Source organism: Megascapheus bottae, chromosome 27 (genome assembly GCF_031878675.1).
Source record: "Megascapheus bottae isolate mThoBot1 chromosome 27, mThoBot2.hap1, whole genome shotgun sequence".
Lineage (NCBI taxonomy): Eukaryota > Metazoa > Chordata > Mammalia > Rodentia > Geomyidae > Megascapheus > Megascapheus bottae.
This window is the reverse complement of record NC_143535.1, coordinates 10136111-10162740: the sequence shown is the minus strand read 5'-3', so window position 1 is coordinate 10162740 and position 26630 is coordinate 10136111. Positions and strand designations below refer to the sequence as shown.

General features: G+C 43.6%; 1 protein-coding gene and 1 long non-coding RNA gene across 6 annotated transcripts in view; one reads left to right on the top strand and one right to left on the bottom strand.

Moving 5' to 3' along the window:
* The first annotated feature begins 9239 nt into the window (after positions 1–9239).
* LOC150045598 (uncharacterized) overlaps positions 9240–26630 on the top strand; it is a 31481-nt gene continuing 14090 nt past the window's right edge. For all 4 annotated transcript variants that reach the window (XR_016532823.1, XR_016532820.1, XR_016532822.1 and 1 more), the window contains exons 1-3: positions 9240–9323; positions 25930–26070; positions 26407–26608. This is a non-coding gene — a long non-coding RNA (uncharacterized LOC150045598). The remainder of the gene's footprint in view (positions 9324–25929; positions 26071–26406; positions 26609–26630) is intronic.
* Arhgap20 (Rho GTPase activating protein 20) overlaps positions 24409–26630 on the bottom strand; it is a 53471-nt gene continuing 51249 nt past the window's right edge. For both annotated transcript variants that reach the window (XM_090319557.1, XM_090319558.1), the window contains exon 15: positions 24409–26504. In XM_090319557.1, the coding sequence (XP_090175683.1) occupies positions 24676–26504 (1829 nt within the window). In that variant the 3' untranslated portion in view covers positions 24409–24675. The remainder of the gene's footprint in view (positions 26505–26630) is intronic.

The following is a 26630-nucleotide window of genomic DNA, read 5'->3' as shown; positions in this document are numbered from 1 at the left end:
TGTTATGAAAGATCAATGGCCCTAGAAAATGAGCATCTACCCCCAAAATACAATTACGCACCATGTGCAAGTTAGGGAAGGGAAGTGGGGAAAGAATGGAGGAGACAGAAATTGGGGGAGGTGTGAAATTTCTTTAGAATGCCTGGATGTTGTTTTCTCTTATTTGTGAGCAAGGAGCTTAGAGCCCATTGGGGAGCTGTATCCTTGGGACACACACACTGTGACAGCAGGGAGGCCCTGTGTGCTTGCCATAAATCTATGCCCTCACCAGCTATCAAATACCATTTTGTGCTTTCTCTTAACATGACCAAGTTCCATCCTGTCTGCTTTGAACTCACCCATGCTTACTATGTGAGAGCTCAGCTGAGATCAGATGTAGATGAATCCTAGAAGTTTGGGTAAGAGCTTACTGTGACAAGTACTCCCTAATTAACTGTTCAACCCCCTCCACCCTCAACCACTGCAGTCTTCTCTGCTGAGGTCCTATGCTTAAATGAGAAGAGATTAGCCCCTCATGCTGTTCCTGCTCACATTCCCACCTGCATGAGCCCAGTGAATGGTTGTATATAACACTTGAGTCTTAGCGGTTTGTTGTGCTGCAGTGGGTAGCAAGAATGTAGTAGAGTTTTGTAATTCCTAATATAAGATTTTAAAATCATAACTCTTTTTAGACTGAGTACTGGTGGCTCACGTCTGTAATCCTAACTACTCAAGAGGTGAGGTCTGAGAATCATGGTTTGAAACCAGCCTCAGCAAGGAAAGTCTACGAGACTCAGACCTCCGGTTAAAAAAGGTGAAAGTAGAGATATGGCTAATAGAGCAACTGCCTTGAGTGATAAAGCTCAGGGTCAGGCCCTGAATTCAAGCCCTAGTACTGGCATAAAAACATAATAAAGTAGATGATTGTTTTTTTTTCTTAATGAGTTTTTGTATGTGTATGTATGTATGTATGTATGTATATATGTATATATGTATATATGTACTCTTTCCCTAGATTAGCATCCTCTCACATTTGAGGAAATACATCTATCTATCTATCTATCTATCTATCTATCTATCTATCTATCTATCCATCCTATGGCTTAGACCTGAAATGTCCCCAAAGACTAATGTATTGAAGTCTGGGTCCCCTCTGCAGCAGTTTTCTGAGGTTGGTGGTGCATCCTTTGGAGATAAATCCACGGATGGGGTCATTTTCTGGTTGACTATTGGGAGGTGTGTGATTCTGCAAGCTGTGTTTTGTTCCTGGCCACATCCTTCCTCTATCCCTTCCCCACAGATTCCTGGTGACCATGAAGTGAGTGAATGCTCCACCACACACTTCTCATCACAGCTCAGAAACAACTGAGCCAAGCGACCAGGGACTGAACACACTAACACTGAACCACTGCAAACCTTTCCTCTTTTATGTTGTCTGACTTGGGCATTTTGTCATAGTAACAGAGAGCCAATTAACACAGTGTGTGTGTGTGTGTGTGTGTGTGTGTGTGTGTGTGTGTGTGTGTGTGTACACAATAATTCCTGCTACTTGCAATGGTTACATTCTATAAAGTCACAGTGATATTAAGAGAATAAGGAACAATTATTCGTAAGGGCCATATAGGGTTAGATTTCTGCAAAGCCCTGCTCATGTTTTCATTAACTCTGTTTCACGTGTGTTTTGGTTTAAGGACATCTTAACGTATATCATTGATTCGTGAGCGTTGGGCTCACAGACAATAGCACTACAATTTATATCTGAACTAAGCTTCTCTCCACCTGGCACCTCACAGCCTTCTTGAACATGGAGCCCTACACATTGTCACTGCGCTTGTGCAAAATCACTACCTCCAACACAAAATGCAAAGTATAAACAAACAACAATCAGCGCTCTCAAAACCACAGCATGAAGTGGACCACAGAAAGCACTTAGAGTGTGAAACAAGGAGGTCAATTTCCTTGAGCCCAGCTGGGGTTTTCCTTTGTGCTAATATGGAACTTGAACTTGGAGACTTATGCTTTTACTTGGCTTTTTTTGCTCTATGCTGACACTCTACCACTTAAGCCATACCTCCACTTCCTGGTTAATTGTAGTAAGAGTCTCTCCAATTTCTCTGCCCAGGATGGCTTTGAACTGTGATCCTCAGATCTTAGCCTCCTAAGTTGACAGGATTACAGGTGTAAGCTACCAGCATCAGGTGAAATGTGCACATTTTTTATGTGAAAAGTGTATTGCTTTCTGCAGATCATCGCTGAATCCCCATGTATGTTGATTGAAGGGATGCAAATTATAAATAAGTTTCAGCAAGCTTGAAAATCTGCACATATACAATCTGGGACTAATAATGCCTGCATCCCATAGCATTTAGTTTTCTCTTTAGTCTCCTTTTGAGCTAGAACAATTTCTGCCTTTTTATAAATATGACATCAACTCTTTTGCAGAGTCCAGGCCATTTGTCTTGTAGAACGTCCTACCTGGCAGATTGCTGATTGCTTCCCCATAATCAAATTACAATGAAGTCTTTTTGCTAGGGTTACAACATAGGTGAGCAGTGGCGCTTCGTTTTACTTTTATTTTATTTTTCTTTGGAGAAGAAAGAACATGACGTCAGTTTGTTCTTTTGCAAGAGATGCTAAATTTGGCCCCCTGGCTTAAGTGGTGCCATGTGTGGAGGCAGCATGGTCATGTGCAGGTGAGGACAGGCGAGGCCCTGGCAGAGGTGAGGGATGAGCACAGCACGTGACACAGGTAGGAAAGGGTTCAAATGCTATCGCAAACAGCTTTCTTCCTCCCGGGTCTCTACTGTTCCTATAGCTTTTTGCTGGCCACAAGCAGTGTTAATGTCTAGAGACCTTGTTTTTAACCTGTAGTGAAATTTGGAGAAACAAAGAATATCTCTGTAGGCTTGATGTGATTTCCTATTTGAGCTGGACATTGGAGGATGCTAAATGCTAAGGCCATGGGAACAGAAAACAGACTAGCTAGCCCCTGACATAATTTTCCTCTTTGCCATTGCCACTGGATGACTATATTTAATATGATTGTGATCAAACCAAATCTGAGCGGAGAAAGCCTGAAGTAGAACCAGTGCCACAGCCAAGTGACCACGAGCCCAAAGCATTATAGCCCTGGTGTCCTCATGAGCCCCTGGAATAACCTTTAGAGCTGTTTGGACTCTTACGCCATTTAACATTTCCCAACAATGTTCTGTAATACGTTTGGGAAGCCTGCCTGAATCACCTGATTAGATCATGCTCTCTAACTGGGCCTTGGTGCAGAAATGCTGCCGGTGGCTTTGGAAGAACCCAGAAGCTTCCCTTCACTGAGCCATGATCTTCTCATATCAGAATTGTTCTTTACACTCACAGGCAAGCAGACTCATTGCAATGCAGTGTCCTGGGCAGAGTCACAAAACCAGTAAATGGTGACCTTCTCCCTCCCCCTGCATCTTGAGCTGTCATTCAAGCTCCCTTGCCTATTATGACTCTAGGACTTAAGCAAAAGCTGACAGGTCATTCACAGGATGGGACTCATAAAGCACCATCACTATATGGCAGCCCTAGTTGTTATTATCTTCATTATTCATTTCATTTCATTTCTTTTGAGACAGGATTCCCCTTGGTATCCCAAGAGATAGGGGCTTAGAATCCACTATGTATCTCAAGCTGGTTCGATGTCCTGAACGCTGGAATTATAGGCATGCACTACTATGCCCTGTTTCACTTATTATTGAATCTAAGCAGTTTCATTGTGTGTGTGTGTGTGTGTGTGTGTGTGTGTGTGTGTGTGTGTGTGTGTGTGTACACGTACATGTGTACGTACGTGTGTACGTGTATACTGCTACTGGGGCTCAGCCTGAGGGCCTTGTGCTCTTATTTGATATTTTTGGCACTCTACTGCTTGAGCCACACCTCCACATTTGGCTTTTTACTAGTTAGTCTCATGGATTTGTTTGCCCCACTAGCTTTGAACCTCCATCCTCAGATCCCAGCCTTCTAAACAGTAGGATGGCAGGTATGTGATATTGGCACCCAACATATAGTGGAGTATTTCTGCTCATTCCGTTTCCACAGGAAAAAGTGGTGCTGTAGCTCAAGGGGTAGGGTGGTAGCCTTGAGCTGAAGAGCTCAGGAACAACACCCAGACTCAGAGTTCAAGCCTCATGACCCACCCCCAAAAAAATCTTAGGGACAGTCCCCAGGCTATGAGAAACCACAGGAAAAGTCAATGTCAGAGTAGTTGGGAACCGTGAGCTCTTATCCCCCAGTCTCTCCTGGTGGTTAGGGGTCTTTCCTTGCACCCCAGGTCTGGCGGGTGGTGCGAGGAGGGCTTGCTCCAGGTGCTCTGCCCACATGGCCCCCGCTGGAAGCAGAACCTGAGCAAGCTGCAGAGTCTCACCTGTATTCCTTAGCACAGGGGATGATTAATGGCACAGGAAGGCAAGTATGTGTTCCCTCCAGTTGGCTGAGATCCCTCAGTCCTCACAGCTGTCTGTATTTCACTCCTAACCTTGCTGTCTACCTAGGTACGACTTGTGCCCACCAGGCCTGTACGTTGGGCCATCTCTCACTGCAGATCGAGGGCTCCAAGTCTGGGGACAAACAAGAAATGGCCTCATTTGTTCTGAGAGGCAGAATCCCTGAGTTGCTTGTGAGGGATGGGTGTGTGTGTGTGTGTGTGTGTGTGAATGGGGTGAGAGTGGAATCATTCTATTTGGTTTTGACTTTTAAGTATCACACAAAAGGTCTCCGGAATCCCCTGGCAGCTGGTAGACTTTGATTCCACCAGCAATGAATTATATCCTCCGGTTTCAATAGAATTACAAATGTCTTCAAGATGTTCACTGTGCTGAGAAAGGGCAGCCAATTCCTGTTGGCTCTGTGGAATGCCTGCTGTCTGCCGAAGACAGCACCTTATCCTCCAGAGGGGAGAAGATGAAGGGGAGACAGACATACTCCATACAGAAGGGTGGGCTTAGGGACCCAGCCGGGGCCACACATGCTGGGGGCATAGATAGGAAAGCAATTGGAAGGAAGCCACACGAACCCTTGGCAGGGTATGCAAGCTGGTCTGGTGATCAGCAGATTGGTGAGAGGGAATAAACAGATACAAGTGATTGAGCCTGACAATGTGTCCCTCATTGCAAAGACAAAAATTACCCCAGGAGCCTCCATGTAGGAATAGACAGTCAAGGAACCACAACCCCTCCCTCCCTCCCTCCCTCCTTCCCTCTTTCCCTCTTTCCCTCCTTCCCCTCTTCCTCCCTCCCTCCCTCCCTTCCTGCATTATTTATTTATTTTTGGTGTAGCTCTTGGGGCTTGAAGTCAGGGCCTGGGTCCCTTTAGTTTCTTTTTTTTGTTGTTCCATGCTAATGCGCTACCACTTGAGCCATAGCTCCACTTCTAGCTCTGTATAGTTAATTGGAGAAAGAAGTCTCATGGACTTCCCTACCAAGGATGGCTTCAAAGTACAGTCCTCAGACCTCGGCCTCCTGAGATGCTAGGATTACAGGTATGAGACATCAGCATCCAGCCCACGTTTCCTGAAACATGCTTGGCAAGAACAAAACCAGGACAGGCTTTTACAAGACAGATCTGTCTCATCTGTTTATTTCATTCATTTAACAATCAGTTACTAAGATTTTTATACCTATGCTGATATTGAATCATACTTAACAATCTCTGCTATCTCAAACACTCATAGAGCTGAAGCAATGTTCATCTGGCATCGCAGGGCATTCTAACATACTATAAACTGGCTAGAGTTAATTTGCCATTAACCTGTGACCCACCCGCCTGGCTCATCTGCCATTAGAATGAGTTGCCCTCTTCGTACCACTTTCCATGGCTCAGTAACTATGATCATTTAATAAAATTGTCCAAATGAGTGAGATGAAGTTAACTTTTCTTTGTCTTAATCGATGGGCTCAGAGGAGACAAAGATAAAGGAAAATGGCAAATTCCCATGGCATCTGCACTTGATTGTGTTACCAGTGTTGAAATGAGCTGTATTACTTTCTTGGAGCCATCTTTGATGCAACTCAAATCTCCCCTTCTCCTCTTCCTCTCACTAACCATTTTGGAGTCTGAGCTCTTAGCACTTACTTGGGAAGAGAGAGAGGAAGGGGTCATGAATTCTGCAGTTGATGGTGAGGTGGATTTAGCAAGCATTTGTTCACTGTGCTGGTTGCTGTTAAGGATGGGAGCTCTCAGTGATTGTGTGCGGTCCTGAGCTCTTGAGCGTGGCCGGCAGTGTTCTGAAGTGTGTTCACAGTGTTCTTTCAGAAGACTGCATGGCAGGGTCTAGAACATTGCAGAGGAAGAGAGCTAGAGCAAGGTTCCTGGCTGGGGAGATCGCCCCAGGGCCAGGGGACTGGCAATGGGCTCGGGCCTTCAATGTTTCCGTACTTGACAACATATGAAGAAGGCAAAGGACTTTGTTAGTCAAATAAGACAAAGAAAAGAGGCACCATTTATCTGTGTAAAGGAGCATTCTGCCCTCTTAGGGAGCAGCATGAATATTGGTCATTTTATTTCTATCTATGCTACTTTTATTATGTCAGGATTATGTCATCATTCTCAGGTCCCAGAATATTTTTTTCCTTAATTAAAAAAAAATTTAATCAGTGGAATTGACCTGTAGAGGGAAAGGAAGACATTTAGGAGGGCCAGAAATAGAAGAACATATAGGAAGCATCTTAGATTTTGAGAACCTCTCTCTTTCTTTCCCTCTCCCTCTCTCTCACTCCCTCCTTCTCTCCCTCCTTCTTTCTTTTTCTCTTATGCCAGTACTGGGGCTTGAACTCAGTACCTTCTACTCTTACTCAGCCTTTTCATTCTCAGATAGCACTCCATCATTAGAGCCATACCTCCACTCCCAGATTTTTGCTGGTTAATGGAAAAGAAGAGTCTCTCAGACTTATCTGCCCAGGTTGGCTTTGAACCATGGTCCTTAGATCTCAGCCTTCTGTGTATCCACGATTACAGGCATGAGCTATCAGCCCCTGGTAACTGACTAAGGTTTAGAATAAACCTTTATGACTGATGATGAGTAGAAAGCAGGTTTATCCATTCCCACTGTAGATGGGATACGCCCATCCTCTACAGCTGAGAAATGTCACTTCTAGAGATCTACCTTACATAAGTTCTTTCTCATGACCTGTAGAACAAAGTACTAGGATGCACAATTTAAATCAGAAAAGACCTAAACACCCATCAGTGCAGTCTTTTCACAAATGAACTATTGTTCCTAAATAAACTAGATCAACAAGGATAAGTCTCACATATGTTAAATGTAGAAAAAAAGGAAGTTAAAATGAATATATATTTTATATGAAACTCTTCACATGACTTAAAAACTATATCATTTGGCATGCTAAAAGTTTAAAAATATCTGGAAGGATCCATATTCACTTCAGACTAGTAGACAAGATATTGTCACTGGGACATAATAAATGATACAGATCTCTAGGCATTCATATAAAGTGAGCCCAAAGGAGGATACGGAGGCGCTATGAGGTGGAGTATAGCTGATTCTGCCACGGTTTGTGTGGAAATAATTTTTTCTTCATCTATGTGTGTATGCACATGCATGCATGTGCGTGTGTACCAGTCCTGGGACTTGAAGTCAGGGGCCCACACTGTCCCTGAGCTTTTTTCTTTTTCTCAAGGCTGGTGTTCTACCTTTTTTTTTTTTAAATCTTGGAATAATACCACTTTAATGTTTATGTTCTAAGGCTGTGCTTTTTCTTAAGAAAAGATTAGACAAAATGGGGCAATATTTTATCTTCCAAAATGATAATTTTTAGAAGGCAATGTTATTTTATTTAGCATATATTATAAAAGTATCAGGTTTCATCGTGATTTTTTAATACAGGCGTATAATATACTTTAATCATCTTTTTTTTTTCTTTTTTGCCAGTCCTGGGGCTTGAACTCAAGGCCTGGGCACTGTCCTTGGGCTTTCTCAAGACTAGCACTCTACCATTTATGGGGCTCTGCTTCTTGAACCACAGCTCCACAAAAGTCTTACAGACTTTCCAGCCTGGGCTAGCTTTGAACCAGGATCCTTAGATCTCACCTTCCTGAGTAGCTAGGATAATAGACATGAGCCATCAGTGCCAGGCTATGTGGGAATAATTCCAAATATGCACTTTCATAGGTGTTTATGTTGTTTAAGTTCTTGATGCTGCAGATAACCTTTTTCTAGAGTCATTTTGACCTCAGTCAAAACCTTTTTTCTGGGGTCATATTGACCTTGGTCAAATCCAGGCTTTGAATTGAACGACCACAAGAATGTGTGTGAGATTCTGAACATTGGATTTCTCATCTATTTAATAGGAACAATAATTCCATGTATTTTTTTAAGACAAGTATGGTAGGTGTGGCCTAGCACAGTACCCGGTTACAAGTGCTGAGTAGATATTAAATATTATTTCTACATATTCTGTCCCTCTCCCTGTCCCTCCTCCCCCTCTCCCCCTTCTCTCCTCCCTCCTCCCCCTCCCCACTGTCCTCGCCCCCTCCCTCTTTCAGTTGCAGTGCTGTTCCTGAGCTCTTTCACTCAAAGCTAATGCTTTGAGCTGCATCACCACTTCTGGTTTTCTGGTGGTTAAGTGGAGATAAAGAGTCTCATGGATTTTTTTTTTTTTTTTTTTTTTTTTTTTTTTGCCAGGGCTGGCTTTGAACCAAAATCCTTAGATCTCAGCTTCTTGGAGTTGCTAGGATTTCAGGTGTGAGCCAGTAGCACCCAGGCTTCTGCTCTCTCTTTCTGACGCTAGTGAAGCCTAAGGGATAAGGAGCAAGCAGGTTAGTGGTGGATTAGGGTGGGCTGGGAGCATTGACACAGCAGGAAGCATTCCTGGATTGATGAGTCCTCATGGCCTATCAGCCAGTCCAGTCCAGTGAGCTGCAAGTCATGGCACCTGGAGAGTAGAAAACACAGTTGACCCCCGGAAGAAAATGGCAATGGCCACAGAAATCCCCCGAGAGCCATCAGGCCTGGGTCTTTTCGGGCCCTGGCCCTCCAAGCCCATAGTGAACGGGAGGAATGTAGTGGGGCTAGGCCGTTTGACTCCCCCCCGCCCCGGTGCTGTGATTCACATGAATGCTAGGCTAGGAGTGATAGGGTCCGTGCTGAAGACCTGGGCGAGTCTCATATTATCAACAGGTGGGGCCTTGAAGCTGAGTCACCAGACTCCGCCTCGGTGCAGAGCTTGAGTAGGGCGTTTGTAAAAGGGCTTGAGGAGCAGTGCTTGTTTTTCCCCTTTCGCAGGACTACACAGGGAGAGGAGTCTCCCTGGAAGCCAGTGCCTTGAGCAGGAACTCCCCAAGACTTCAGAACGGTGAGCAAATGCATTTCTGTTCTTATCAGTTACCTTTTGCTTAAAATATCTTGCTACAGCCTTAGAAATGTGCTGAGATGCCGGCCCTGCCTGAGGTGTGGGAATTCTGAGTTCTTCCTTAGCCACAGCTCTGACCTGGTGGGGTGAGAGTGAAGGTTTACTGTTGACTGGCTTTGCTCCAGGTGGACGAGTGAAAGGCTGGCCCGTGTGACTTCTCTCCTGCAGCCTTCAGTGTCACGGGCCATCCTTTCCTGATCCCGTCTCTCCTCTCTCCCTGCTCTGGCTTGCTTTATTTATGCTCTGCTTCAAATGTGTTCACATAGAATCATTCCTCTCCTCAAAAGCAAATTCCTACCCAAGCCCTTTTCTAAGAGCCCTGAAACCCTGTACTCTGCATCTTCTCACCGAATCACCTCAAATGCGCCCCCTTTGTCTTGTCCTCAAAATGAAGGGCCACTTTCTTGGTTTCATGTAGGAGAAACTACCATTATGTGACCCAATCCATTTTCTTAATCTCCTCCACTTGATTGTTTTCCATTCTCCACCATTTCTCCTGGCCGCTGGCTGAACTCACCACACTTGCCGTTTCCCAGCGTGGTGCCCTTCTTCATGTTCTGATTTCCTGTCCATTTCCTCTCCCCATGTCCAGTTTTTCCAACCATTATGGTCTACTTCGAGTGCCATTTGTTTTCTAGAAACTTCTGGCATCGAAGTTCCTTCCTCCTTTATTATGCTATTATTATGTTCAGCTGAGGGACATAACTGATGACTGCGCTTGGTAGGCCTGAGGAAAGAGAGAACGGCGGGTACAGAACCACAAACCTTTATCCTCCGGGATGAGTGAGGTGTCAGAAGTGGGAAGCAGGCCCTTGTGGCCACAGTGGAACCAGCTTCTCTGCACTCTTGCTTGTCTCTGATTCTCTTCTCTCCCATCTTACAAGTCCCTGTGGGCACAGACGGATGTAGCGTTTCTCCGTGCTTGCCTAATTGCCTGCCCTGAAAGCTCCGTGGAAGTCACAGAGAAACTTAAGAACTGGCTTAAGAAAGTTAAGAGCAAGCTACCATTCTGCACTGTGCCATCACAGATAGGCAACCTGGGCCTTCATTTGTCTTACAGTTAAGAGTCCCAGAAACTTTTTTGTTGTTGTTTTAAACCAGTCCTGGGGCTTGAACTCAGGGCCTGGGCATTGTCCTTGAACTTTCTCAAGGCTAGCACTCTACCACTTGAGCCACAGCACCACTTCTGGATTTTTCTATGTATGTGGTACCAAGAAATGAAACCCAGGGCTTCATGTATACTAGGCAAACACTCTGCCACTAGGCCACACTCCTGGTCCATCCCAGAAACCTTTTGATATAGGCTGCTCAGGCACACACAGGCAGGGGTGAATGGGAGAGCCTTGCCAGATCACTCTGGACACAAGAGTGAGTATCTTAGGACATGGAAGGCTTTTCCAGTTTAGGGGTTCAGCCACCATCTTACATAGCACCTCAAAGTCACCCTTTCTTCTATGGTTCCTGCCCTTTCAGCCAGCTGTTGTACTCCAGAAAGGCCAGTGAGAAAGTGGAGACTTCTACCTTCACAACTTTCAGTTGTGGGGCTTGAACTTGGTGGCCTGAGGTTTATTCTTTGCTCAAGGCTAGCATTCTATGACATTGAGCTACAGTTCCACTTCAGGTCTTTAGGTGGTTAATTGGAGATAAGAGTCTCAAGGACTTTCCTGCCCAGATTAGTTTTGAATCACCATCCCCAGATCTTAGTCTTCTCTGCGTAGCCAGCTCAGGTTAGCCAGGCACTGGTGGATCGCAGGCGTGACACCACCCCAGCTCTGGTTGTAAACACATAGCATTTGTAGCTAGGCCTGGATGGAATGCCTCGTGGAGGTCAGAGAAGTGAGCAGCACTGTGCTGGCACCTAGGAAGAGGAGAAGCGAAAGCTCTGCAGGTACTGGTTGTCAGTTAAGTGCATTTGGCAGTTGAGGAATGTCTTTTTGGAGCCAGTCTCCAGACCCCAGTGTGGTCTTGGCATAGCCAGGGTTGGGCTGTAAGGAAGCACTGAACGGCAGTTTCTCAGGTCAGCAAATGCCAAGGATGAATGTGGGCCACTTCCTGATTGCAGAACTTGCCCCAGATGTGGCCTCTCAGGTCCTTTGAGCCTGGCCTGTTGATTTCTCAGGTCACATCAGATAGTTCTATCTACATAATATTTTAAATATTTTTCCCCCTGCACTGATTCTTTTGCTAAAGGCTAATGCTCTCCAAAGTTCCATTTCCAGCTTTTTCTGAGGCAGTTTATTGAAGATAACAGTATCACAGACTTTTCTGCGCAGCTTGGCTTCGAACCTTGATCCTCAATTCTTAGCCTCCTGAATGAACGTCTAAGATCTCCAGGTGTGGGCCACTAAGGCCCAGTATTATTTTAAATGTTCTTACCAAACCTGGAGGCAACATATACCAGGTTAATTCTCTCTCGCTGCACACAGAGGACAAGTTCTCTTTTTGTTTTGCTGCTAGCCTCAACACACAGCCTGTACTAGCAAGTGCTCCCAAAGTTCCCACAGGGCTTTGCTCCTGACAGTCTATCTTCCTTCCTGGCATTGTTTTTCTCCTTTGTGCTTGCTCTGTGATTTGAGAAAGGCCGTGTACTGTATGCCTGGAGAAATTCTTCTTGATTATGAGATTAAATTTCCTATTTTTTTATTGTGATATATAATTGCATGAGACTTGATTTGTACGTTCTTTCCTAACTACCTTCCTTCTATCCTTCTGCTGGTGCTGGGGCTTGAATTCAGGATCTGGGCACTGTCTCTGAGCTACTTTCGTTCAAGGCTAGCACTGTACCACTTGAGCCACAGCACCACACCCAGCTTTTTCTGTGATTAATTGGAGATGAGTCTCATGGACTCCCCTGCCCTGCCCTGGGCTGGCTTCCTACTGTGATCCTCAATTCTCAGCCTCCCGAGTAGCTAGGATTACAGGCCTAAGCCACGTGTGTCTGGCTTGTAAATTTTTTGTCTTTGTTTACCATTTATATTAGGGGAATACTGGTCTCATAAAACGATTTAGAAGTGTTTGGTCCCTACTTTTATTTTGTTTTAGAAGAGACGTGTTCTATGGATAATTGTATTAAACTGGTATGCTGGCGAAATCATTAAGGCCTGGGAGAGTTTGAGGTTTTGATATTTTGATATATATATGTATATATTGCTAATATAAAAAGATAAATCAAATATAGTATTTGATACTTTGAGCTACTTCTGTTTTCATCTTGTCTGGAATATTAGTAATTGATGGTATTGGAGGAATTACTTCATTTTGTTAAATTTATGAGTGTAAAAATGGCTTGTGATCTTGTAATGGTGATGGATCTGTAATGTTCTGTGCTTGTGCACATATGCTGTTTCTTGCTAAAGGTTCAGTGACTGCATTGATTTTCTTTAATGTTGACTGTTCTATATTTAGTTTTATACATTTCTGCTCTGATCTTCCTTTTTTCTCTTTATTCTGGGCTTTGCATTTATTTTGTTTTTCTAGTTCCTTGAGCTAGATACTTAGCTTATTAGTTTGTGAGCTCTACTTTTTTTTGGGGGGGGGGCAGGGGAGGTGTTCTTGAACTTGCTAGGCAGGCACTCTACCCCCTGAGCCATTAGGCTTTAGGTTTTTGATGTTGTTGGTCATGGGGCTTGGACTCTGGGCCTGGCAATGTCCCTGAGCTCTTCAGCTCAAGGCTGCCACTCTACTCCTTGGCCTGGATGTTGTCCCTGAGCTCTTCAGCTCAAAGCCATTTCCCTCCCCCACCCCTCATCTTGTTTTCCCCCCTTTGCTATCTGATTTCAAATAACCAAATATGCATATATACAATATATCAGATAACAAGGTGAAATACTGTAACAATATGAGATAACCAAGGGACAGCAAAAGAGATGAGAGATAACATAGTACGTTAAGGCCAACCATCACTCATTATATGGCTTTTGTTTCTATATCCTGGAGGTTGTTTCATTTAGCATCATCCTATATGGCCTTATGTATTTGCTCTATTGTGAATCTCTGCTAGGAGAGCCCAAGGTTTCTACTGATTATGACAAATGAGGGAAACCATTGAGCCTATGTTCCTTTGAGTCTGGCTTACTTCACTTAATATGATTTTTTCTAAGTCTTTCCATTTCCTTACAAATGGGGCAATGACGTTCTTTCTGATGGCAGCATAGAATTCCATTGTGTACAAATACCACATCTTGTTGATCCACTCATCAACTGAGGGGCATCTGGATTGGTTCCATATCTTTGCTATGGTAAATAGTGCTGCAATGAACATCGTTGTGCTAGTGGATTTAGTATGTCCTGTTTCTGGACGGTTGGGTAAATGCCCAGTAGCGGAATTGCTGGGTCATAGGGGAGCTCTACGTTTAGTCTTTTGAGGAACTGCCATACTGCTTTCCATAGTGGTTGAACAGATTTGCACTCCCACCGCACTTCTCTTTTTTTAACCTGGGTTGGCTTTGGATCACATGTCTCAAATCTATTCCTCTTGTATAGCTTGGACTGCGAACATGAACGACCACCACAACTGACAATTTCTGATCTTTTTTTTTTTTCTTGTTCTGGTACTGCTTGAAATCAGCACCTGAGCACTGTCTGAGGTTTCCCCTACCCTCAAGGCTAGCATTCTACCACTTGGAGCTACAGAACCACTTCAGTTTTCTGGTAGTAATTTGGAGAAACGTGTTGCATACATTTTTTTCTGCCCAGGCTGGCTTTGAACTGTGATCCTCAGAGCTCAGCCTCCTGGGTAGTTAGGATTACAGGCACCTACCTGTACTCTTTCTTTAGCATAAGCATTCTCTTTTGATCCATTATCTTTTTCTCTAGTTCTGTGGCTAAAAAAGTCTTAATTTCCTAATGGACTCTGGCATTATTTAGAGGGGGTGTATTTTGGCTTCTGGGTATTTTGAGATTCTGCTATTATCTTTGTTGGTTATCCCTATTCTGATTCTATTATGATTGGGAATAATTTCATTTGTTTTAATGGTGATGTTTGATAGTCTCAAGTAGGAGTCATCTTGTTACATGTTCTGTGGGCAGCTGAGAGAAAACTTGTATTCTGCTGTGTGTGTTGATTACGCTGGTTGCTGGCTGCTTCTATCAGTTGTGGCATGTAATGTGAACACCTCCAGTGAAAATTGTGGGTCTGTCTTACTCTCAGCTCGGTTATTTTGTGCTTTGCCTCTCTTAATGTTGTTGTTTTCCAATACCCCTGGAGGGTTCTTGGTGGATTAAAACTTCAGTGGTTATATCATAACCCTCCCTCTGTTTCTGCTAATTTTTTTGACTTTCAATTTTCTTGACATATCAATTTTGAAGTGGCGTTCTTACAGAGTTGTCATGTATGTTTGGTTTTCTTTGTTGCCTCCTCTTCTACACCCTATACTTAGTCAATTATTTTTCCCCAAGTAGTAGAGTATTAGTTTTGAGCAGAAAAGCTAAGGTCCATATCCAGGGCCCTAGTACAGGTACACAAAGAAAATAGCCAAAATGGGGCCAGGAGTTTGGCTTAGTGGTAGAGTGCTTGCTTAGCATGCACGAAGACCTGGGTTCGAGTCCTCAGTACCACATACATAGCAAAGCTGGAAGTAGTGCTGTGGCTCAAGTGATAGGCTAGCCTTCAGGAAAAAGCCCAAGGGCAGTGTGCAGGCCCTGAGTTCAAGCCCCAGGACTGACGAAAAAACAAAACAATTTTACCATGATACCAGTGGGGTGCTGGGAGGGTGAGGATGGTATTCCGATGGGGAGCACATGGGGGGTGGTGAGAGGGTGAGTGTGGTGTACTGGCGCACGTGCCCAGGCCAGCTTCTCCACTCCCCAGGTGGACAGTTTGGGTCTAAGAAGAACAATGTGGAAGCTGCTGCAAAACTTGGCTTCTGCAAGTGCAGAATACCTGTATTTTGGAGCTGGGGTTGGAGGGAGAAAAAGAAAGCTGTGCCTGGCGATTCTCATAACACACCAAGGTGAATGACCCGCTCAAGGTCATGTTGCAGACGGAGAGGCAGATAGCAGGCTGAAGATGGATCTTCTAACCTCAGGTTATCTAGGCCAGTATTTTCAAGGTGTAAGCAAATGTCCTACATCAGAACCATCTAAGAAACCTCTGTTCTAATGCAAACTATTCTTTGAATCATTTTAAGTAGATACAGTCTTTGCATGCCGTATAGTTAAGGAGCAGCCAGGATGGGTGCTAATGGGAATGAAGGATGGTGATTTTTTTTTTTTTGGTCAATCCTGGGGCTTGAACTCCTTGCCTGAGTGTTGTTCCTGACCTTTTGTGATCAAGGCCAATGCTCTACCTCTTGAGCCACAGCTCTACTTCTGGCTTTTTTGGTGGTTAACTGAGATAAGAGTCTCATGGACTTTCCTGCCGAGGCTGGCTTTGAGATGTGATCTTCAGATAGCAGCCTCCTTAGTTAAGATGACAGCGTGAGTCACTGAGGCCTCGCTGTCAAGTTTAATCAGTGTATGCAGAGCATTTTTCTGGGCATCCCTGGGGTTTAGACTTAGAAGCCTTTACAGTTGGTAGGCAGGTGCTCTACTACTGAACCATGCCTCTTTCTCTTGAGCTGGTTGTGTTTGGAGATGGTCTTGTTTCCTGTCCAGCTGTTTACCTGCCCAGGCTGTGATCCTCCTACTTTAGACTTTGGAACTGAGACGAGTTGTGTGCCATTGTATTCAGCTACTTCTGTTGAGATGGCGTTGTTTGGACGTTTCATCCTGAGATGGACTCCAGTCCATGATCCCCCACTCCCAGCCTTCCACGTAGCTAGGATTACAGATCAAAACCCATCTCAGTGTTGGTGTTAGCTTTGTCTTTTCTCATCAAGGTTCTGGTTTTTCTGGTTCTTTAAAAAATATCTTAAGATAATTTAGTTGTACAAAATAGTTCCATTTTGACATTTCTAGACAAGTATAGAATGTACCTCGATCCTGGTCACCTCATGGTTCTTTTTTTTACAAGCTTATTTCAGGGTGTAGAATAATGTGCTTACTTGGGACATTTTCATAATCTCAGTGATACATTTTATGTGGCATTGAAGATTGTACTCAGGGTCTTGGGCATGCTAGGCAAGCTCTCTTCCACTTGAATTATGCCACTCGTCTCTTTTATTGTTGTTTTTCGAGACAAAGTCTTACCACGACCTTTGCTAGGACTTATAGTAATCGCTTGATCTTCTTGCCTCTGTCTCTTGAATAGGCTGTGAGCACAGACGTGTGCCACCAGACCTGGCTTCATTATTAAATACTTTGATCCTGTCATTTACTATTTTCCTCCTCTTTTCTCGATTCACTTTTGCTTCTCAAATTTTTTCCCTGTTTTTTTTAATCCATCTTAGATTCCACAATAGAAGTATGATATTTGTCTTTCGGAACCTGGGTTATTTTTCTGCCTATTCTCTTGAACAGGGCATAATTTGTTCTTTATGGTTGAATAATACTCTATTGTACATCTACCCCAGGCTTATTTATTTTTGGTGGTACTGCAGTTTGAACTCAGGACTCGGTGCTTGTTGAACTTGCTTGCTTGGTTGATGCTATATCACTGGAGATACACCTCCAGCCCTGTGATTTTGCTGGTTATTTTTGAAGGATTTGCTAGTATTTTCAAAGCTATTGTGAATGGAATATTCTTCTGGTTTCTCTCTTAGCAAGTTTTTTTATTTTTATTTTTTTTGCCAGTCTTGGGCTTGAACTCAAGGCATGAGCACTGTCCTTGAAGCCTCAGCACCACTTCTGGCTCTTTTTTCTATGTATGTGGTACCTGGGAATCGAACCCAGGTCTTTGTGCATGCTAGGCAAGCACTCTACCACTAGGCCAAACTCCCAACCCCTCTTAGCAAGTTTTTATAGATATTTAGAAACCTAGTTTTCTATGTTTGATTTTGTGTCTTGAACTTTTCTCAATTTGTTCTACAAATCTGATGGAGTCTGAAGGGTGTTTTAATTATAGGATTGTTTTACCTTCAACACATATAATTTGATTTCCTATTTGCATTCTTTTTTCTTGTTCCTTGCCTTAATTATCTGGATAAAATCTCAAGTGCTACTTTGAGTAAGAGTGGATACTCTTGTCTCATTCCTTTTTGTGTGAGCGTACACGTGTGTGTGTGTGTGTGTGTGTGTGTGTGTGTGTGTGTGTGTGTGTGTGTGTGTGGTGTCTGAATTTAAGGCCTCCATGTTGTCCCTGAACTTTTATTCTCAAGGTTGGCACTATACCACTTAAGCTACAGTTCCACTTCTGGCCGTGTGTCGCGTGTGTGCGTGTGTGTGTGTGTGCGTGCGTGCGTGCGTGTGTGTGTGTGTGTGGTTAATTGGACATCAGCATCTCACAGACTTTGCTGCCTGGCTTTGAACCATAATCCTCGAATCTTAGCCTCCTGAGCAACTAGGATTACAGGCAAAAGCCCCTGTGTGATATATTTTCAATTTTAGAGCAAATGCGTCTTGCTTCTCACCATTCAGTATGGTGTTGGCCTGCGGGTTTATTATACATAGCCTTTATGATGCCAGAGTGTGATCATTTCATATCTGGTTCCTTCAGTCCTTTAATCAGGAAAGGATGTTGAATTTTGTCACATCTCTGTCTCTCTATCCCCTGCTCTAACCATATGATTTAAAAAAATTCTTGATTCTGGGCCGGGAGTTTGGCCTAGTGGTTAAAGTGCTTGCCTAGATTGCACAAAGACCCGGGTTCGATTCCTTGGTACCACATACATACAAAAAAGCCAGAAGTGGTGCTGAGGCTCAAGTGGTAGAGCTCTAGCCTTGAGAAAGTCCAAGGACAGCGCTCAGGCCCTGAGCTCAAGCCCAGGACTGGCAAAAAACAAACAAACAAAAAAAATTCTTGATTCTAGCTGTGTGTTACATTATTGATTTCCATGTGTTGAGCATCCTTACATCTCTAGAATGAAACAAACTTGGTTGCATTGTATGGATTTTTCTCTTTGTTTCTTTTTAATATTTGTGAATTGGGTTTGGAAGTTTATTGAGAACTTATTCATCTATTTTCATCACGTACATTGTTGAATACCTTTCCTGTCTACTGTCTTGCTTTGGTGTCTAGCTCATAATGGCTTCATGGAATGACTTTGAAATATTCTTTTTGTTATTGTTTGCCACTCCTGGGGCTGGAACTCAGGGCCTGGATACTGTCCTTGGACCCTTTTTGCTCAAGGCTAGCACTCTGCCACTTGAGCCACAGCGCCACTTCTGGCTTTTTCTGTGTGTGTGGTTCTGGGGAATTGAACCCAGGACTTTGTGCATGCTAGGCAAGCACACTACCACTAGGCGACGCTTCCGGCATGAGTTTGAAATACTCTTTAAAGTCCTAATGGGATTCAGCAGTAAATCTGTCTGGTTCTGGACTTTTCCTTGTTGGGAAAAGCATTCTCCAGCTTGTCTGGACACAAGTTTGAAATTATTTGTAATATGAAATGATTTCCTTGGAAAATAGATGCCAAACCTAGATACAGTAATTTAGTAAGGTTGGGAATGGTTCTCACACATATAATGCTTTAATATGGAAGGAGAGAGCATGTGAGTTGGGGAGATGTCAAGGTAAGAATGCAGTTCAAGTCATAGAGAACTATTTTGATAATTAAATAGTACACACAATGTATTTATTACCAGTACATGAAGGCAACAGTAAGTGCCCAATAAATTTTAATGATGTTCTTTTTGCACATTTTCCCTTAGTTGGTTGAAGGCCCAGAGGACAGAAACCACTTTTTTCTCCATTGGTGCCATTAAGGTCTAGAATAGTTTTAATAAAAACTAAATGGCTTGAATAACATTTTGACCTTTTAATACTTCCCATTTCTCCTTGCCATGCTCATTCCAAACTTTTTGAGATCTCTGTGGTTCAGAAATAATTTTGAGCCCTGTAGAGAAACATTAACCTCTTTTTCATGGCGGTGCCACAGAACAGGAAACTTCTCTATTCATTTGCCTTGGTAATTCTCTGTGACACTTCATCTGCCTTGTTAATCCCCTGTGACACAACCATTCCAGTATTGGGAAAAGGTATAAAATATTTTTTTTGGAAAAGTCTAGGCAGTGGTTGATTGCCAGTGATTCATGCCTGTTATCCTAGGTACTGGAGAGGCTGAGAGCAGGAGGATTGAGATTGGAGGCTAGCCTTGCAGGAAAGTTTGTGAAAATGGTCTAAACCCAGAGCTGGGTGCAGTAACATGCACCTGTTGTCCCAAACTATGTAGGAGGATGACACCAGGACAACTATGGTTCCAGGTTGGTCTGGACAGAAAAGTCCATAAGTTCCCATGTCTATGGAACTGGATGCAGTGACATCACAATCATAAAGTAGGCAGATCACACAGTCTAGCCATGCACCTGGATGGGAAGTGAGAATTTACCCTAAAAGTAACAGGTACAAAAACAAGGCTGGAGGCATGGCTCAGTGGTGGAGCCAGCCTAGAATGTGTGAGGCCCTGAGTTCAAACCATAGTACTGTGTCTTCCCCCTTGCCAGTCCTAGCGCTTGAACTCAGTTCCTTGGCACTGTCCTTGAGCACTTTTGCTCAAGGCTAGTGCTCTCACTTGAGCCACAGCACCATTTCTGGAATTTTCTGTGTATGTGGTACTGAGGAATCGAACCCAGGGCTTCATGCATGCTAGGCAAGTACTCTTAGCACTAGGACACACTTCTAGCCCCTAGCATACCTTTTATTTATTCAGTGCTAAGGGAAAAATTTTATTCCCTTCAAATAGAAGATCTAGAGGCTGCAAAGAGAATCCTAAATTTAATTTCAAGTTCATGTAACCTCAAATCAGATCTAGATGAAAACAACTAGCATTTGAGATCCAAGCTTCAAGACTTAGTGCCCCCTTTCTCCAAATATTCATCTAATACTTTTTTTGGGGTGCCAGGCCTATGGCTTGAACTTGGGGCCTCGATACTGTCCCTGAGGTTTTGTGCTCAAAGCTAGTGCTGTACCACTTTGAGCTAGCACGACTTCTGATTTCCTGGCAGTTAATTGGAGATGAGTTTCATGGACTTTACTGCCCAGGCTGATTTTGAACTGTGATCCTTAGATCTCAACTCCTGAGTAGCTAGGATTACAGACAGGAGCCAACAGCGCATGCCTCACTCAAAAGTAGAGGAAGACTTAACATTCCAAGGCATTTTTCCTTTTAGCAGAAAACAGCTTATGAGAAGTGCTCATAACCAGAACTAAAGAAATATAAAGCAGTTAATGGAAGTAAACATTTTGCCCAACTTTTATTAGACAACATTTACACCCAGGAATATATTGGTAATGAATTTTCTCTGTACCCAAATAGACAGTTTGAAAAAAAGTTTTCTCTAGTCATCAAACATGATCTGGTGGGAAAATAAACCTTAAACACTCACTTGCCGAATTTGAATCAAGATACATAGTAGTCTTTGAAATTATCACAGAAAAAGTATGCTCTTGGGCCAAGGAGACATTAGATGGTTGTCAGTTAATGTTATGTCATGAAAAGTTGGTAAATATCAAGGAGATCACATCTTTATTCAAAACAAATTGCTAAAAGCAAAGTTCTGTTTCTGTACAACTTAGAAATACACACCCGTGTATATTTGTCTACACTGTGTCTGCAACCCCCCCCCCAAAAGAAGCCTTTGTGCAAGTGGATGTGTGGTCCTTGCTTTTCTGGATAAAGACACTATTTATTGTTGGAATCCCTTCAAAATGGTGGTCATCCTTCAAGGAAACCTTAAGGGACTTCAAGAAGGCAAAGATGGCACAATGACTTAAAACCAGTGGTATTTACAAATTCATGACTCCTACAGCTCTGTCTTGGCATGTGTCTAAAGTCAACCAAGTACTTGAGATGTCAGGTTCAATCTTAGATAAGAAAATCTCTGGCAATCAACCAGACCAGCTTTATTGTTCTTTAGATGTACTAGAATAGGTTGTATATAATTTGAGGAACACGATGGAAATGTAATTCCTGATATAAACTGTTGTCTAAAACCCAATTTGTTTGGTAAACAAGACTTTTGAGAAATGAAGAAAACCCATTCTTTGATAAATTGACTTTTTTTCTGTCATGGGCCTTGAATTCTGGGCCTGGGCACTGTCCCTGAGCTATTCAGCTCAAGGCTACCTCTGTGGGTTTCTAGTGATTAATTGGAGGTAAAAGAGTCTCACAGACTTTAGTGCCCAGGCTGGCTTTGAACTGTGATCTCAGCCTCCTCAGTAGCTAGGATTACAGGCATGAGCCACTGGTGCCTGGTAAATTGTGCCTTCTGACTACCCTCTCAAGGCTTCTACGCAGCATGAATTATCCTCTTTGAAGTAAGTATTCATTGAAAAGTGAGGTTCAGCTTGAAACCACCTCTCCCCACATCAATGAATGGTCCCCGGGGACGGTGAACTCTGCAGAAGGGTATTTTATTTGACAGACAGCATAAACGTCATACATATCCATTATCAGTGCCTTTGAAAACCAAACAACTTTAAAAGTTAGCAGCAGTTTCTGCAAGTACAAAAATACACATTTGTTACATAACGTATGGTAATAAAATTCTCCAAGATATATTATACAAACTCAAAGCATTTTTAAAGGATGAGTCCAATATATTATAGATTGATGGGAGTATAATAAAGTGACACATAGTCTGTTTTCCAATCATACAATAATTTACAGCAATATTAACAGATTATTCACATTAAATATCACAGGAGTATCTAGGGGACATGTGTAGGGATGGCTGCTAAAAAAAGAAACATAGTGATCATCTTCTTTTATGTCCCAATGGGGTGGTGGGTGGGGTGTTGTTTTTCCTATCTGCCATTATGAAATAGAACTATTTTTGGTGAGAACTAATTCCAGTAAGACAGTCCAAGCCGTAAGATCTCCATTCACACCTTGCAGTTCTGTCAGTAGTATGTCCTAAAGTAAGGGGACGCCTGTGCACTATGGCTGGTTATGAGATGGAATCTGCCTTTCCTCTGACTGTCACAGCGGTGGTGGTGGTAGGGCTCTCTGGACAGAGACTTCTAAAACATGAGTTATAATGATTTAGAACAAGGCCAGGTTCTGGAGAGGTAAGTTGACTTTTTAGTTAATACTAGAATGTTAGAAAGGATTGAAATATTGCAGATGTTGGAGAAGACAACATTGTTTGTATCCAGTAAGGAAAAGTAGATCTTTAGGAGAAGGGTAGAACACTGGATACAAGAGTAGCCACTTGACATAGGAAAATAGTTTGGAACACTGTGGCTGGAAAGTCCTGTGGTTGAACTCGAGGTGACCACGTGGGAGGACAGTAGTTAAAAGAAAGATGGAGGCAGGGTTCCTATCTAGCTGTGAGGCTCTCCCTGCATTCTGGTGGGCAAGGCCTGAGAATCCCATTCTAAGTTGAGAGAGATGTACTACTGATGTGAATCTTCAAGAGAAAAGTAAGATAATAGTTCTACAACCAATAGTTGCCCCTACACCCCCAAACTATTTAGAAACCACACATTATTTGGGACATAGATATGAAAAAAAAAACAAACTTCTAGAGGGTTACCAAAAGCTAGTGACCATTTGAGAAGACCCGTTAATCCTTTTCTTCAGTATTGTATTTTGTAACTTTCTAATCAACCACACTCTGAACTGATGTCTGTATTGCAATTCGATGAAAATTAGGGAATGCGTCATCGATAACCTGTGTGTGTGTCTGTGTCTCCGTCTCCGTGTCTCCTGCCTAACAGCATTCTAAGAAGCAGGGCTCCAGAGAAGTGCTACCACCGAGGCATACCATGTGTGGATGATATTTGTGCAATTGAGAAAGGAGTGGTATTGTACTGATACTAAACCTGAAGATTCTTCTGAGTAAAAACATGAAAAAAAATCATGAGAAACTTTGCAGGAACTACAGGTCAGTGCCTGGGTGTGATGGAAAGTAGCTAGGTGGCTCTGAACCAAAGGGCTGGTTCGTGGGTTAACCCTGGGAGGTCACGTGATTAAAAGATGTCACGGAACTATGGCCACTGGCATGAACTCTGAAAACTTTCACCTGATTTCCTTCATTAGTGTCTTTTAAATCATGCAGGGGAGCTGGGGGAGTTTCACTGCTGAGATTTCCACCTATGTTTACATCCAGTTTCCTCTATTCGACCTGTCCCCTTTCCAATGAGGCTCATTGATCTACTTTTTAAATTATTTACTAATTGCTTTTCTCTGAGGCTTAAACTCAGGGGCCTAGGTGCTGTTGTCTCTGAGCTTTTATGTGCAAGGCTAGCGTTCTACCACTTTGAACCACAGCTCGATTTCTGGCTGTTTGAAGAGAAGAGTTCCTGGATTTTCCATTCTTTGCTTGCTCTGAACCATCGTCCTCAGATCTCAGCCTCCTGCGTAGCTAGGATTAGTGAGCCACCAGCATCCAGCTGGAAATGATCTATTCAGCTTCCACCTTCCTTTCTTTAACCTCTGCTAGCAAAAAAACCACCCCCTGACAACCTTCAATTACATGAAGATTGCTACCAACAAGGCTAACCATGGCAGCTCTGCTGAAATATTTCTCTGCAGTTTCGATGCTTTGGTTAGTAAAGCAGGGAAATTGTACTTTTCATCCTTTCTCTAAAGGGTTTCCACAGCAGTCTTTGTTTGTGATGACTATCAGATGGTCACTTGCTACACAGAGGTGCAATTTTTTGAGTATGGTCTTTCTCCTTCTCCCAGGATGTTATTGCAAATGAATTCAACACTAATTGATTTGTTTTCCCATCAACACAGATAATAAACAAAAATAAGGTGCCATGGTACTGTGTATAGCTCTTGAAATAACTCTCCTCCCCATTCTATCTGGATCCTATTGTAAAGACATAAAGTAAGAACGTGCTAGAGAAATGGCTTAGATTTGAGGGAAAGGTTGTGCATGATGTGTTTTATGATCATATATACCTTTCTTCCTAGTGCTTTGGTTAATGGCTATTTTCTGGGCATCCTAGGGCGTGTCGATGGTTTCTCTGTCTTGTTCCCTCTTCTTCTTGGCTCATAATCAGGACACTAATCTCGAAGACTGTTGACATAGTCTGGTAGAAAGGATGTTTTCTAGCTATCTGTTAGGATCTTTAAAAAAAATTAGAAAATGACCAATCCCTAGCATTAATAGGAAAAGTCTCCCACACATTCAAGTGATGACATTTTTTTCCCTCTTTTTAGCCTGACAACTTTGCCAAGGAATCTTAATTGAGTATTTTTTATCCTCAGTATTGGCATCATCAAAGGGGGTGGGGACATAATCATTGTGGTCTTGATATTATTATTAGCTCAGTTCCTGTCCTTGTAGACAGTATGAGATTCTGTGGTTAAATGTCTTTAGTTAAATGACTGTCCCCATCACCACAAACAACGGTAGGGCCTGCATCCTGGTTGGGACAGGCCACTGTGCAGGATGAGGCTGGTTCTTGAGGCAGAGGATCAGAAGGGCACTGCCTCTGGTCCTCTTCTCCCCCACTGGGTCTTCTCTCTCCCAGGTGGAATGGAGACTGGTAGTGTGTCTTTGAGTCCTGACAGGGGTAAGAACCATACCACTGGGTTGCGTGCACAGCAGTGGCAAGTTCATCGGCTGCCCTTACGGGTGTATCTTCCGGTCTCTGTTGCACAGAGTTGGCTTCTGAAGCCTCAGAAGCCTGTGGCAGTGCTTCTGACAGATCTTTTAGAGAACCGATTTCCTTTTCCTCTGGCCTGGCTGTTCTGACTTTCTTTTTGAGGGACCAGTTTTTCAAACTGGCTAAACCACTTCTCAGCCACGTGCTGGGGTGAAGCGTTACACAGTGCCTCTGTGAATGCCACTCAAAAATGTCTTTTCTTGTTGAGGCCACATGGCTGCTGGCCTGCTCTGTAGAAGGACCGGGCATTCCAGAAAGGATGCTGGAACCCATAAAGTCTTCAGAAGAAAGCTCTTCCTGTTTGCTGGGAGCCTGGAAAGTGCAATCGATGGGAGAGGAAGTATCCGTGGGTGTGAACACAGAATGTTCAGAAATTTGTGAAAAAGCACTGTCCTGGGAGCTCACGGAGGACCCAGAGGGGGAGGTGCCTGGGGAAGATAAGCTGGAATAGCTAGTCCTGGGACAAAGGTTGAGTCTTGGGGGCAAAACCTTCTCAGTGCCTGGGTTTGTAGCACTGTTCTTGCCAACCTCAATGCCCATGACCAAGCTCTGATTAATCAGCTTCTGCCCCTCTATTTGTAAAGACTTATGCCGCTGGAGATAATCTTCCTCCCCGGGCAAGAGACCAGCATCACAGCTGGTTTTGTGCAGTTTCTTGGAATATATTCCCCTGAGATAGGTCAGTTGGCAGTTCTGGTCATCTATGCTGGGCTCAGAACAGCGCCTGCGAGTCATGGAACTCTTGAGGGCTTCTGCTGGAGCAAAGCCTTCTGTGTCTGTCCCGAAGGGTTGATTGCCTCCGTGGTCCTGGAAAGTCACCTGACTGAGAGAGGACACAGAAATAGCCACTGGTTTGGACTTGGGAAATTTGGCCACATGATGGCCTTGGGGACCTGGCGTGGTTTTCTTTCTGGTGTTGTGATGAGGGGTATTTTTCTTGCCGATATCCAGGCCCGTGACTGAGCTGTGTTTCAAATGTGCCTGCCCCACTTCGTGGAGAGGCTGATTCAGCTTCAGGGAGTCTTCATCTTTTTGAGACAGCACAACATCACAGCTGGACTTGCGCATCTTCTTCTGGTAAAACTCCCTGAGGTAGGAAAGCTTGGAATCTAGGTAGTGGATGGTAGGCTCGGAGCAGCGCCGGTGTCGCCGTGGGGTTTTGGGAGTGTGGTTTGGACCCATGGACTGGGAGGTGGGTGTGCACGTGGCGCAGGGGTTCCTGGCATGCTCCCCCAGGGAAACCTTCCTGTACGTTACAAGAACATTCACCAGCTTGGACTCAATGGACTGCTGCATCCGAATGTCCTCCTCTTTGGGGTTATCCAAATCAAAATCGTTGAGGGTCAACAGGCCTTCGACCTCAGGCTGGTCGAGGTCGTAGTCACTGAGGGTTAAGACTGAGTCCATGCTTCTGCTCCCTTGGCCAAGTTTCTTGATCAGGTCACGACCAGGCGCCTCAACGTCCTCATTCAACTCGTTTTCCAAGCTGTCGTAGGAGGAGTCATTCATTTGGAAGCAGGATGTATCTGTCAAGAAGAACCAGACATGTTCGCATTTGGGGCTGCCATGAATACAGCCTATGTTACTTTCAAAAATCAAACGCCAGTGAGATTTCTCAGTTCCTCCTGAGGTAAGTACGATTGTTCTCAATG